The sequence below is a fragment of the Trachurus japonicus genome, chromosome 20, assembly GCF_045865225.1.
Source record: "Trachurus japonicus isolate A0001 chromosome 20, Traja_1.0".
Classification (NCBI taxonomy): Eukaryota; Metazoa; Chordata; class Actinopteri; order Carangiformes; family Carangidae; genus Trachurus; species Trachurus japonicus.
This window is the reverse complement of record NC_140926.1, coordinates 21,095,057-21,110,367: the sequence shown is the minus strand read 5'-3', so window position 1 is coordinate 21,110,367 and position 15,311 is coordinate 21,095,057. Positions and strand designations below refer to the sequence as shown.

The 15,311-nt window shown below is 40.0% G+C and overlaps 1 protein-coding gene across 2 annotated transcripts in view; it reads left to right on the top strand.

Moving 5' to 3' along the window:
* The window catches only part of gpr158a (G protein-coupled receptor 158a), an 84,166-nt gene that overhangs the window by 53,251 nt on the left and 15,604 nt on the right, over positions 1-15,311 (top strand). For both annotated transcript variants that reach the window (XM_085763898.1, XM_085763896.1), the window contains exon 6: positions 7,594-7,703. In XM_085763898.1, coding sequence (XP_085620024.1) covers positions 7,594-7,703 — 110 coding nt within the window. The remainder of the gene's footprint in view (positions 1-7,593; positions 7,704-15,311) is intronic.

Genomic DNA, 15,311 nt, shown 5'->3' with positions numbered 1-15,311 from the left:
GAAGTTAGGCACAAGCACTGTCTGTGTTTACAGTTAGTAATACCCCAGTTAAGAACATATTTATGGCCTAATAGGGGGGGGTAATGTTTTATCTGCCAAGTCCAATGGTGAAACTGTTTCATAATCAAAAGCAGGATGAGACACCTGCTGCCACAGAGAGGGAAAGACATGATGGTGATGCACATTTTTATAACCCACTCCTCAAAGCTTCATGGTGCTGGACACATGAAGCACGGAGGCAGAATGAAAAATGAGCGCTTGAGAGAAAAAGTTTGAAGTGAGTCAAGTGTGTGACATTTAAAAAATATATAAAATAAAATAACACTGTGGATGAAAAATTATTCACATGATGACAAGAAGGTGTCACACAATGTTTGTAGAAAAACAGTTATTAATATTTTTTCAGTAAGCTGTCAGGTGCAGTCAGAATGAAGCTTTACAGTTATCATTATGACTGAAAGACATGAGCTTGTGTTTGATTTTTGTGTTGCTTTCCTCATGTGGGAATTGCTTCTCTGAGCAACTTTAAAGCTGCCCCGGGGAAGATTTTTTTTGTAAACAAATGAAAACTATGTTTAAATTCAGTGTTGACACTCAGTAAAAGGCATTTACTGTATCCTCCAGGCCTCAGCTCAATTCACTCCCTGCATCTTTAATTGAGTTTTTCATTAATTCACACTTTTGAAAATGTTTGTCGACTTCCATGCTGTTTGCTAGCATTCCTATTGTGCCCTGTCTTTGTTGTTGTATTGCTGTATTTGCTGACATGTTACCATAGTATCTTAATTAGTGGAAAACATAAAGACAAAAGCATAAACCATCTTGCTAAGAAATTGCTCCATAACAATCATAATTTGCACATGTCACATGTAAGATGTTGACTTTGGTAGAATCTGTACAGGTTTCCCAGAAAGCTTTGGTATTTTTATAATTTGTGGCCACACTCATATGTGGTACAGCTATGTGTATTTGTTATGGAGAGTAGTGACACTAACTAGTTAACACTATAAAATACAATACTTGGTGATTTTAAATAAAACTTATATTGCTCTTTTTTTCTATAAAAATGTAGGCGTTGCTTCTTTCTTCAAAATAATCCACTATAATGAAACATTCTTGGCAACGTTTTATTTGGATGATGGGTGACTTAAGTCGTAGAAGTAGCTGTACACAATTAAACAGACTGGTCAGTTTAGTGTGAAAAGACGTAGCGGTAACTTCACACTCAATCTTCTGCTCAGCTGGTGGAGCAGGCTGTCGTCCCTCCCCGTGGTCTCCTGAGCAGTAAGGACCACAATAATCAGATCACAAATAAACAAAAAAACATCCTCAGTAAACACAGAGACAGGCAACGTCAGCACAGCTCCCAGGAAAGCTGCTGCTCACACCACAGCTGGCCGGCTTCCGTCACCGTCGTACCAACAGGGACGCTCTCTGGTGGGTAACTAGCCCACTGAAGCTGTGTGCGTGTTGAAATGAGAGATGATTAGAAATAAGATAACTGCAAATTAAGTGACTGAGGGTTGATTGAATGAGTAAGTGTGAATCTTGCTCTGTCCATTCTTCTTTTCCCTCTTCTTCCCATTTCACTAGAATCTTGATCATTGGGTACGTTTACATGGACAGTTTCAATCGGTTTCAGAAAGGTTTGGGAGACCAAACCGATTGAAAATACTTCATGTAAACACTTAAAACCGTTTCAATTACCCCAAACCGGTTGAAATTCCAACCAGATTTCTAAAGAGATCTGTCTGTCATGTATACACTTGAAACGGGTTGATCCCTGGCTGCGTTCGTTCAGGACTTGATGTACGTATGCACGCTTGAGCAGGTACGAGCCGTGCCTGCCTGGCTGTCACTCACGTGAAAATGTCCGTGTAATGTGGGAAAATGTCGAGCAAGAAATTTTATAACAGACTGGTGGGTCATACGGAAGTTCTGTTTCCACTTGGTGTCCGGAAATTCATGCAAAGAGAGGAGGAGGAGGAGGAAGTGGTGCGCCGCCGGTGTTGTGCCGAAAAGAGACTACCTGCCCGGGCAGTCGTTTTTCTGCAGGTAGTCCCCTTTCGGCACAACACCGGCGGCGCACCGCTTCCTCCTCCTCCTCCTCCTCTCTCTGCATGAATTTTCGGACAACAAGTGGAGAGACTCTCTCTTCTCTTCCTGCTAAAATGAGGAACATGCCACGCTGCTGTTTAATACAGAGAAATATTATAACAGCAAAGACTGCGCTCAACAAACGATGTATTTCGGCCACACAGCTGTAGCACTTCCATAATCATTACTGTTGTAACCATAGTAACGCAATCACTCACGGCTGCGGGCACATTCGAAGCGTTTGTTTCGTCGGCGCATGTAAACACCCAACCAGTTTACTTTGTAACCCATGTATACGCTCAAGCTGAAATCTTCAAACAGATTGATTTAAACCAAACCTTTCTGAAACCGTTTGAAACTGTCCATGTAAACGTAGCCATTGTTAAAGATCCTAATCATTAGATTAGCCCACACGGAAAGAACCTATTGGTTTTAATATAGGTTTGAATATATGTGACATACATAAAATTGGCCATTTTCTATATACGCATATATGCTATATTATATATGGTGCATATATGAAACCTATATGCAGTTTATCTGTGCATATATGCACAGCATATATGAAAACAGCCAATTTTATGTATGTCATATATCAAACCTATCTTAAAACCTATAGGTTCTTTCCGTGTGGGAGATTAATGATGTAAACCAACCAGGATGACTGCTTTATTATTGTTATTTACAACTCATAAGCTGTTTAAAGGGATAGTTCACCCAAAATTGAAATTTTGGACACACCAAAAAACATCCAAATACCTCCATGCTGCTCGTATGTAATGTCCGTCTTGTACTGAAGCCCCGGAACGCAAAATTGTTACGAAAAAATTAAATAAGTCTATATTTCAAGCTTGTTTTGTAGCGGAAGCCAAGAGGACGGACCCTGTTTCGCCCAAATTGGACGAACCGGGAAGAGGAGCTTCTGCTACAAACAGGCTTGAAATATAGACTTATTTAATTTTTTTCGGGACAATTTCACATTTCGGGGCTTCAATACAAGACGGACATTACATACGAGCAGCATGGAGGTATTTGGATGTTTTTTGGTGTGTCTTTTTAAGACAATTGGTATCCATTTGCAACCGTTATATTGACATGCACTGCTATGCCGAGACCCCCTGTAACTCAGAGAAGCCACGGATAACTCTGAAACTTCTCCCAGCCCTTAGTTGACATGAGGGTGAGTAGATAATGAGTGAAATTTCAATTTTGGGTGAACTATCCCTTTAATGGTGTCCGTCCTGACTTGACTGAAATTGAGTGACGCATTCATGTGAAATTCAAATTGCCGCTGTTCCCATCCACAGCCATCATGTCCTGTCAGTGTCCAACAACTCTTCACCTCCACCCACATCCTTAGTCACTGTCCTACAATTCAGTCTTGGCCAAGCCCCTAATATGTGTTAGAACATCGGCTGCCAGGTTAATATCTCTTCCACAACAGTGCATGTGCATTGTTAAGAAAATGTCAACTCATATATACATCAACCATAGTGCAAGTCATCGAGCTTCCACAGAGAATAGTTGTTGATTCATCTGTATGTTTCTATTATTTGTCCACTTTGTATTTTTAGATCTTTCATGGATTAAAGCTCAAGTAAACATCTTTGCTTTTTTGTAGATGTCCAAAACAATAAAATTGTGACATATCGGTACATCCCATATATTTTTTAACTTTGAATCATCAGCAGATTTGAATGGTCGGTTGTTAGATGAGCACTCACTCAGCATTTCCAGAAGCCTTTGCTCGGGCTGTAAGTGAGACGAGACAAACCAGGGGAGGCCGGCTGAAGAGTAGTAAGTGTGTTGATAATTGTCTCCTTGATATTGACGTCCATTAGATAGATACGCAGCACCCTGATCCCTCTCAATCCCTTCACGTGCACTCTGACACACACTGGGATGCGCGTCAACACACACGCGTACGAGAGCAACACCTGATCCCTTTCCTTTCCCACAGCGCTGAACCCTATATTCCCAGCACTTAGCATCGATTATTAATGGAAGGTTTCAAAAGAGGAGTGGGGGGTTGGGGCGGGGGGATAGAAACTGATCTTACTCTTCATGCACGCTGGCGTTAAGAGAAACCTGTCGGAGGGTCAGGGCCGAACTTTTCCCAGAATCCCTCCTGGTAGAAAGTGCAGTGGCTAATGAATTTGACCTCAGCATTATGTGGTCTGAGGGTCACAGCAACGCTTGTGCTTCGTACTGACATCGCATTGAGTGTCAAGTTTCCTTGAAAGCTCTTTAGCTCATGGTGCAGCTTTATTTGATGACAAAAGACCAGTGGGAGGCAGGTGGCTGGACATTCTATGAACTTCTGAGTAATTTCTTTGAAGTCTCACTTGTGGACAGGGTGTGTTGATGTGTTTGTTGTTGTAGATGACACAAAAATGCTTACCTGAATTATATTTTGAAGGAACATCTTCGCTGGTTGGTTATTTTGGCAGCAAAAGAACACCAAACAGCACCAAACTTTCAGGGAGCTACAGTACAGTAGATGGGATGGTGCTGGTTGTCGCTCATGTTCAATAAGCTGAAAGTGGTTGAGTTAAAGAGGAACTATGCAAGATTTTTACCTTTATTATACTTCAATTATTAATTTATTAAACAGCTTTGGAGTAATTGTGATGGTTAAATGACTTTACAAGGAGAATGGAGGCTCTCTCCCTCGGACGAAAACCAACTTTTCAAGATCGGTGCCTCCGACCCGGCATCCCATCTCTCATCTCGGCGGCACCACAACACGTAACCACCCATATTTACTGTATGACAGATACGACTACACAAATACACACATCGTAACATGTATATATATTGTTAGCCACAACTCCATGGATTGCCTTTTCGTCAGCTTTGTTGAAAACAAATGCACATGGCCAGGTGGGAAGGGAGGAGAGTGAGTAAAACAGGGAAAAGGCAACCAGACTTGCATAGTTCCCCTTTAAGGTCTAAATCCTGCTGCTTGTCTGTGCTTGTAGACAAACATGCACCTTTGAATCCAGACCTTCTGAGTCAGGATGGTCCTGCCTGTCTTTATGTTATATGACGTCAGATTGACTCGTATTTTGGATCATAAGGAAGAAATTAAATAAACTTTAGCACTGACCTCTATCAGTTAAAGAATATTTGAAAGGTGAAATCAGGAATAAGTCCACAACATGTGGGATAAGAAGCTTCTTTCATAAAAATCTAAGCTGGAAGGAAAAGTGAGAGGAGAACCCTAAAAACGATGATCCATCTCAAACTTTTCCACTGTTGTTTTGCCCAGTCACAGTGATCTAAAGGTGAGATCCCACCATTATATAAATAAAAACAACAACCTCAAACTGCTAAACACGTTAAAAACTTTTATTTTTTATGAGACTCATTTACATCATTTGGGGCTGGGCCTCCAGGGAGCCTGTGCTGCTGACAACACCTCCCTGTGTTTCTATCTCCTACAAACAACACCAGCCTGTAACACGCACGCGATAGAGATCCAGCTGCTATTTAGTAGTTTATCTAAAAAGGAGTCATGAGCTGTGTTTTCCCCTGCTGCTTTTTACTCATCTTCCTGTGCCCTCTTCTGTCCCTCTGGACTCAAATGTGCGTCAGCAAGTTGCTCAGCGCCTGCCCGGTCTGCTATCTCTTTATCAGCTCCTCTGCCTCCTCTCTCTATTTTATATTAAAAAAAAGTGAATACACCGAGGAGCAGCTACACATTGTTAGTGAGATATTTTCTTTAACCTCACTGCTTGAGGTGAGTTTTGTTGTTCATGTATGGTCTAAAATGTGTTTTCAGAGGCTACTTAATTCTGCAAAGAGAAAAAAATACTCTGCGTGCATTTAATATTAACAACTGAGCTCTCATCTATTCATTATTTGCTCTGTACCACATTCCCTTTGCAAAGCTGAATCAACTGGAGCAGGCTTTGTTTGACTCAGAAGTTTTTCCGTGTTGGGTCGGGCCGGCGTCTTCCAGCAGACGAGGATGTGGGCCACCCCGTCTCCCATGGGGTCCTCCGTGTCCCTTAACTGACTCAAACCTAGTGAGCAAAAATATCCACATGCCTGCGTCTTCGCTGCTGCCTGAGGGAACGTATTAATGCCTCGGCTAATCCGATTAACATTAACAATCCCACAGGGGAAATCGCTGCACATCTGCAACGGACAGATAATTATGTTGCCTCAGATGTTTGTTTCTTTCTCTCTCTCTTTTTTTGTGTGTTTGATTTGGCGCTTTTTATGCCGTTGGAAGGCGATCAGTGTTGTTGTTGTTTGGGTTTTTTTTTTTTTTTTCCGGCTTGGACGGGCACCATTTCAGTGCGTTTCTAGGTCTTTGTAGCAAACATGGGTTGATGCTCTCCTTCTTGTCTCAAGGGCACGCTCTCTGTGATGTTAGCAGCCTCAGATAGAGTTGTTTTTTGTTTTTTTCTCGTTTGATTATTCCAAGGGATGAAATGTCACTGCACTTCTGTCATATCCTGGAATTTAAGAATTCATGAATTTCTTCAGATATGAATTTCTTGAGAAAATAAACAGGGGTGTACCACTTTATAATAAATACACACTATTAAGCATCAAATACTGAATTCATCATTTATAACACCTGAATACTCATTAGTATGTAGTTTATAAACACAGTTAAAAATGTTTACTTGTCATTGATTAGCTCTAACTGCATTTAACTACATACTAATGAGTATTAATGTGTTATTTAGAATTCAGTATAAAATGTTACCGTTGATTTTATTGATGGCAGCATCAGAAGTACTACTCTTCATTGTAATGTAAAACAGAATTGGACAATTGAATGTACAATTGCACTTGAAAATACAATATACAGAAATGAGAAAACATCCCAACGAAAGGTCAGCTTTCACAGCTTCCAAGCTTTTTCCAGAGCTTGGAAGCTCAGATTGAATTTATGTGGATCTGTATAGTGTTTTCTTCCATAGCACTTTTAGGTAAAGTACCTTACTTCATTTCCAACCATGCAGCCCTGTCTGGAGTCCTCGACTGTATTGAATGGTCTTCATTGATGGAGCTGCTGTTTCAACGATTGTTGTGGTTTTTCACACAGCATTGATGAGAAAGTGAGGGATCGAAATAAAACTTATTGAGTGAGTCAGGATTTTAGTCAAATTATCATCCAAAGTCAAAACTACAGGAAAGAAAGTAGAAACAAAAGTTGAACAGTAAGTGTAAAACAAGTTCTGAAGGTTCTGAGGGAGAATGAAAGAATAAAAACAGACGAGTAATGAATCAGGTAATTGATGACGGAGCAAGGTGATTGGTGATTGGACAGACTGCACGGTAAATTACACAGCTTGAACTGACTCAACAAAACAAATTCCCAATGTGATGAATGCTGCTCCACTGAAACATTTACACTGAGCACACACCCAGCAGCAACAAACACTCAGCTGGGTGCCTCTCTCTCTCTCTCTGACTTATGTTTTCTTTTCTTCTTTGCACATTTGTCATTTAACTGCTCTTTCTGTCCTCTTGTAGGTTGGGATCCTTTATTTCCAGCCCAGTGTTTTCCGCTGCATCCTGCTGCGATGGGTCAGACTGCTGGGTTTCGCTACCGTATATGGGACACTGACTCTTAAGTTGTACAGGTAATACACACACACACACACACACACATGGGGGTATAGGGGAGGCGTCATCTGTGGTCTCCATGGTGCCCTGGGTGAGGCATCCACTGGAGAAATTCACAGTAATAATGGTTCATCTTTAAAGGTTTTCTTGTGTTACTCACTCACTGCATGACTCACACCTGCACACATACTGTATTATCCATAATCAAGGCTCGAGTGTCTCAGGGATCAATGGTCCACTGTTGACTCAGTTCTCTGAGAGTAACTCAAAGTGTAAAACATGACATTTCCTCTCACTACAAGGAGGTGTTATAATTACAACTGAATATTGGCGTGGAGATGCGTTCAGGATGGGACTCACATCAAACATATCAAATCTGGAGCAGTTTGAACAATAAATGGCGTTAGAGCAAGTCGATTTTTCATGGTGAATCACTGGAATTTTCAGCACGGCCTTAGGTGGGTCGTCCAATGAAAACTCAGGTATCATGATTTAACATCACAAAGGTCTTGAGATGTCACTGAGCACATATGATGTTGATTTTATCAACTCTCTCAGAGGAATTAGCTAAAATACCACACCACACTATTTAAAAAGAAATGCACCGAAATATAAAAATGGCTGACTTCCTGTTGGGTTTACAGAATAGGTACAAGAGGCTTTTTGTTCATCATGGCATGTTACATGTGCCTACTGAGCATTTTGTTGAGATTTCTTTGTGGAAATCATAAATTACTGGTTTCAGAACACATGAATGACCGGGATAATAATCCTCAACAGTGAGACTCTTTGTTTGTCTGGTTACTGAGGTGACGAATACCATTATGTTCTTGTGGAAAAACAAAGAAAAACTCCAAGGCACTCTCTTGAGTTCATAAAAATGCCTTTAATTAATCTGGCATGACATGTTTAAAATGACTACGACGCATTTTGGCATCAAGCCTTCATCAGGGAGTCAACCTTAACCCCCTGATGAAGGTTTGATACCGAAACGCGTCGTAGTCATTTTAAACATGTCATTGTGACAATGCCAGATTAATAAAAGACATTTTTATTAGCTCAAGAGAGTGCCTTAGAGGTTTTCTTTGTTTTTCCACATCCCTTGGATCTTGGATCCCTCTCCAAAGAACACCTCTAGTTTTGAAAAAGGAGTCCATGTAGCGCTCCTTGTTTTGAACATTCTTTGACCATTATGTTCTTGTTTGTCCTTTTTTCAATGAAGATAGAAAAGAGCTCATCGGAAGGTTTTATAGATTAAATACACATTTTCTACAGATTTAAAAGGCATATGCCATCTCGTATTGTAAAGATTTTGTTAAATTTGTTTAAACTCTTGAAGAAAATCTTAAGTAGGCTATTTTCTCCTCAGTGATTGAGCTGTCGTATACATCAACTATATGTTGCTATATTCTGGCCGTTGTCTGCTTTGATCTGTTGCCCCAGAGAGGAGTCAAATGGAAATAACTTAAATGAATTGAAATTTTTGTACAGGTATATTAAACCCTGGAATATACAGTCTTTGGTATTTTCTTATTGAGCCATTTTGCCACACATGAATTTCTGAACACCACAAAGTCCCTAGAAGGTAATTAATTTTTGCTAAGAAGCGCTTGGGCCATAAATATTTCCTCCTCTGTGTCAGTGCATCTCCAGCTGGTGGCGCCCTAGGTGACCTACGCCTGAAGCTCTGTCCTGCCCTTACGAAAGAAAAATATATTTACCAATATATTACTTGCAATATATTGTAATATATTGTAATATATTATTCTTCCATTACATTTTCCAATATATTATATATTGTAAATATATGGAAAAATATATTGATGACACATATATTATACAATATATTATATATTGCAATATATGGAAAAATATATTTATGGCACATATATTATACAACATATTATATATTGATGTAATATATTGTAATATATTGCAATATATTGCAAAATATACAAAAAACTGCCCCTTTCAATATATTGAAATATATTAAACCTGAATATATAATATATGGGTTTATATATCCCAAAATATATGCAATTTTATATTTATAAATATCCACCATAATGTATTCAGATTTATATGATAAAATGTATTGATAATATATGAAAAGATATAGTGTCACATGTATGTTCAATATATGGTAGAATATATTTTAAATATATGTAAAATTATACATGAAATATATGTATGGCTATGTGTTCAATATATTGTGGAATATATTTAATATATGGAAAATTATATGGAAACAAAAACATGACATATGTGTTCAATATATTGTGGATGAATACTTAAATATGCAAACTGCAATATGTGCACAAACCTTTATACCACATATTAACACAGACTGGGTAATTTATCAAAAGCAACCTTTATTTTCTTTTAATCAGGCACAGATACTGAACCCAGTTTGAGGTAGGGAGCTATACAGGCCTATTAAAACCCCAACCAGGGTTCCTACAGCTTAAGCCAAGTTAAATTTAAGACTTTTTTTAAAACCACTTGAAATTAAATTTAAGACCAACTTCATAATAAACACAAATGCAGAAAAAAAAGAAACACCTCACATCAATTACATAGGGTTAGGGACAATTTTACCCACTTTCCTATGTGATCCAAGGTAAAGTGACTGCTACATGAACATTGGATTGTGTCTCTGTCCAGCTGTCCTTTCAAAATAAATGCATAAAAAGTCCGAAAAAAAAAAAAAAAAACACCACTGACTCGGAATCTGGTGGCTGTGAGAAATTTAGCGTTGACGGCCACCATAAAATACCACTTACCAAGTGTTAACATTTTTAAGACTTTTGAAAAATTGATTTAAGACATTTTAATGCCAATGCCTTTTAAGACTTTTTAAGGATCCGTAAGAACCCTGCCAACAGGCCTGGCATATGGTCAGACAAAGGAAATGTGACTGACTCTACATTTCTGAACAGTGCAACATTTTTAAAGAATGCCATTGAACAGACAATACATATACTTTTGGAACTGTGGAAAAGAAATAAATAGCCAAAAGAAAATTGATGTAGCAGATAAAGCAGATGTATCTATGTAGCAGATGAAGAGATGTCCACCCTCCAATTGGTAGTAATCAGCTGGCTCCTTGGTGCATCTAGGGAAAAAGAGAGAAAAAAAAAGAGATTTTTTAAATATTATTTAAATTATCTGTATAAAATGCTCTGACGTCCTTTGCTTCATTCTAATGTTCAACCTAACATCAAACATCAGATCATTCACAGGGGGTTTGGAGGGGGGTGTCAAAGAGTCAATCGATTAGTACTCCGCGATTATCAAATACTTTCGCTTGAAATGCCCATCCCTACTGGAGTCCAGACTCCACACCAGTAAAAACAAGATAATAGACCACTAGTTTAATGTTAGTATTCAGTCGGTATTCAGCTGTATAGTCAATGATTTCCCTCAACTCTATCACTCAGTCAGCCAGCATCTAGTCTGGGGCCGTTGACCCGCTGTTTTGGTAGGAAACGGATCCAGGGCGAGAGAGACAGACCTTTCCTTCAAAATAAAAGCACCAAGCTAATAAAATGCGGTAAAACTCTTTAATTTAAGGAATATAATTTACAAGAAAGTCCCCGAGCCATTAAATTGACATTTTGCTTTTATTGTATTACAAGTTAATGTTTATTCAGGGTACCCCCAGAATTTTGCAACTCAAATTTAAGACTTTTTAAGACCTTTTTAAGACCACATCTAATGAAATTTAAGACCAACCTCGCAACAGTCATTTTACGTTTGCCAACGCAGCATTCCATGATTTTTTGCAAGTAGATACAGTTATGTTGTTGCGATGTATCATGCAGATAGATAAAAAATAAGACCTTTGTAGGGGTGTAACGATACACATAAATCACGGTTCGGTACGCACCTCGGTTTTGAGGTCTCGGTTCGGTTCATTTTCGGTAAGAGAACAAAATGCAAAACATAAATTTGCTTGTTGTTTATTAGGAATTTTTCTAAACCAAATTTACATGTTTTAGTCAAATGTAATTATTTTACTCACCTACTAATGCTATGTTGTAGGTACATTCTGTCCCTGATACAAATAAACTTATTAAACTAAACCAAGCCATTATACAAAATATGAAAAAAATATAAAAGGCTACTGTTGTAAAGTGCTGCCTAATAAGTTCAATAAATTATTCTCAAAATAACAAAACATACAGCCTTACAATGATTTTTTTTTTTTTTTTTTTTACATGTAAAGTGCAGCACTAATAGTTAAGCCAGTGACGGACTGACCATAGGGCAATGTGGGCAAATGCCACAACGGCTGCCTGACGATGCAACCGTTCGGCCGCAAATAAATAAATAAATGAATGAATAACGCGGGTCATCACGAGGCACAGTGCGTAGTGTCAACACAGCAGCGACGTGCGCCTGCTCTGGGCGCATCTGCAGCAGATCCACATGTACTGGAGCTTGTGCGCAACACAGACACAGAGAGAGAGACAGACAGACAGACAGACAGACGGACAGGCAGACAGACAGAGAGGAGATAGGAGCCACAGCCCCCCCACCTCCACCTCCACTCCTCCCAAAAGCAGGAGGGTCTTCAAGCCTCTGTTTTCTCGCTAGCGGTAGCATTAGCAGTAGCATTAGCGATAGCCACGACGTAAACGGGCTGCACGTGTAGCTGCAGGCGGACTGTAAACACACACAACTTCTGTACCGAAACTCACTCGTTCACAGCGCTGTGCTGAACCGAACGCCCCGTACCGAATCGGTTCAATACAAATACATGTACCGTTACACCCCTAGACCTTTGAGAATGAAATTTAAGACTTGTAAACTAAATTTAAGACCTTTTCAAGGCCTTAATTTATAGTTATCAAATTTAAGACTTTTTCAAGTTTTTAAGACCCCGCGGGTACCCTGTTATTTTATAAGTTTTATGTTGGTGAATACTTTTATTTTGGTGAATTTGGTGATTTCGGTATCAGCTACAGACAGGAACCAGAATGCAGACTAATTGGGAGGTAACTGACACCAGGCTCTTCGCTTGTCTGAAGAGCCTGGTGATGCGAGGCTAGCCAGCATCAGTCCTGTGGAAATTTCAATTACTTCTGTATGGGATGGTGCTATACATTTAAAGCGATAGTTCACCCAAGATTGAAATTTCACTCATTATCTACTCACCCTCATGTCGACTAAGGGCTGGGAGAAGTTTCAGAGTCCTCCGTGGCTTCTCTGAGTTACAGGGGGTCTCGGCGTAGCAGTGCATGTCCATATGACGGTTGCAAATGGATACCAACTGTCTTGGTAACAAAAAGACACACCAAAAAACATCCAAATACCTCCATGCTGCTCGTATGTAATGTCCGTCTTGTATTGAAGCCCCGAAATGCGAAATTGTCCCGGAAAAAATTGAATAAGTCAATTTTTCAAGCTTGTTTTGTAGCGGAAGCTTCTCAAAGCTCCTCTTCCCGGTTCGTCATATTTGGACGAACTGGGAAGAGAACAGACCCTGGTTCGTCCAAATATGACGAACCGGGAAGAAGAGCTTCGAGAAGCTCGAAAAATTGACTTATTTCATTGTTTTTGGGACAATTTCGCATTTCGGGGCTTCAATACAAGACGAACATTACATACGAGCAGCATGGAGGTATTTGGATGTTTTTTGGTGTGTCTTTTTGTTATGAAGACAGTTGGTATCCATTTGCAACCGTCATATGGACATGCACTGCTACGTCGAGACCCCCTGTAAGAGAGAAGCCACTGAGGACTCTGAAACTTCTCCCAGCCCTTAGTCGACATGAGGGTGAGTAGATAATGAGTGCAATTTCAATTTTGGGTGAACTATCACTTTAAAAACTTGAACTGAAATTAATCTGAACTAGGTTTAATGAAAAAATGTAAGAAGCAAAATGCATTTGCCATAATTCTTGGTCTGTTTGCCTACCTGTTTGCATGTTGAAGTCTGTACCCCATCATCTTTTGCTCTATTGTCACTTCGGGTTCTCCAGCACGATGATCTCATGGGTAGAGCACTGCTGTGGGTCCTTAGCTGTGTAAAATACAGATTGACATAACAAAGAGTATTCAGTCAATTAGAAACAGAGTAAAACATTAATTAATCAAGGACAAAAATATCTTTAGCTGTGTCACAGTATTAAGGATAGAATGATTTTTTTTTTTTTATTTTGCGGCTGATCCTGATTATTATTACTCAAATAACACTATATTTAGAACTAATATCCTAATGAAAATTACTGCCACATATCTTTGACTTTAAAGTTTCTATTATTTTGTCCAACCTATGAAGGGTGAATTGAACTTATTACACCTGTGTGTATAAACTGGATTCACTAATGATGGCTTATTTGCAGGCTATATCATTTTCAGCTGGATGACTAATACTTCATCAACCGAGTATACACTAATATCAGTGATACTTTACTTTTATTAACAGGAGTGAGTATTAGTAACCATGCTAAGAGGCCACAGTCAGTGTAGTGTCTCATCTCCAGTAGTTTCTGTTACTAGCAGAGTTCATGTTGTTTTCTTCTGCAGCAGAGTGCGTTTTCTAAAGCAGTGGTTCTCACACACACACACACGCGCGCGCCGCGAGTAGCCGCGAAGCAGCGAGAAGCGGAGCCCTTTGATGTTAACGACTGTGTCACACCGGAGCCACGCCGCTCCGGTTCACAGCAGCAGCGGCGCGGCGCGCGAGCCGCGAGCTATGGCCGCGAGCGAGCCTGTCAAGCCGGGCAGGAAGTCGCACAAAGAAACAGCGGAAGAATCCGGTTAATTTTCAAAATAAAACACATTCCGAAGCCGGTTTACCGCCCCCCCCCCCCGTTTGGGAACCACTGTTCTAAAGGAACTTTCACTTATGTTTACACAGTGTTCAAAACAGTGTCTTAGATAACTCAATAAACAGCCCATGAAAAAAATATTTTTTCCAGCAGATATCTTTGTTACAACATGACTGAGCTAACTGGAGTAGTTTCATGTTGTGTCCGACAACGGGAGGGTTTTAACAGCTGACGTCCTGGTGTTAGCTTAGCTGCTGCTGTTAGCTGTCAGCAGCAGCTAAGCTAACGGCTACGATAGCCATGACTAGTTGCAGAGGCGTGCACACAGAAGTGGTGGTGTTTGTTCGGTAATTCGTTTTGTAGATTTAACAAACATCAGATTAGTCAGGGCGGTTTTGGCAGCCCGGAGCCTCCACATTTGGTGCCTACACCGGTGGCTAATGCTACCAGTTAGCCGCTAACGCTACCAGTTAGCCGCTCGCTAGAATGCTACTACGGGGTTGAAAGCCGGATAGCTCATGTGCTAATGGCGATTAGCTTTTCTCTCTTTTCTTTCTAACCCTTTTCTCTGTAACACGTTAATGAAGCCATGTACCGGCTGAAACATCCTCCTCACCGTTGGTTAGAACAAGGAGAATAAGAAAAAAAAACCCTCCATGGTGACATGTCGAGACATGTCCAGGACTTCACATCCGTTAACGTTACACAGCCCCCCTCCCTCTCACCAGAGCCTGCCTCGTTTGAATCCCTGACACCAACAACGCCACAATAATAACAGAGAAATATCTTACCTGGTATTTTTTGCAGGATTTAAATTCACTCAAGCTCTCGCTAGGACCAGGTTCC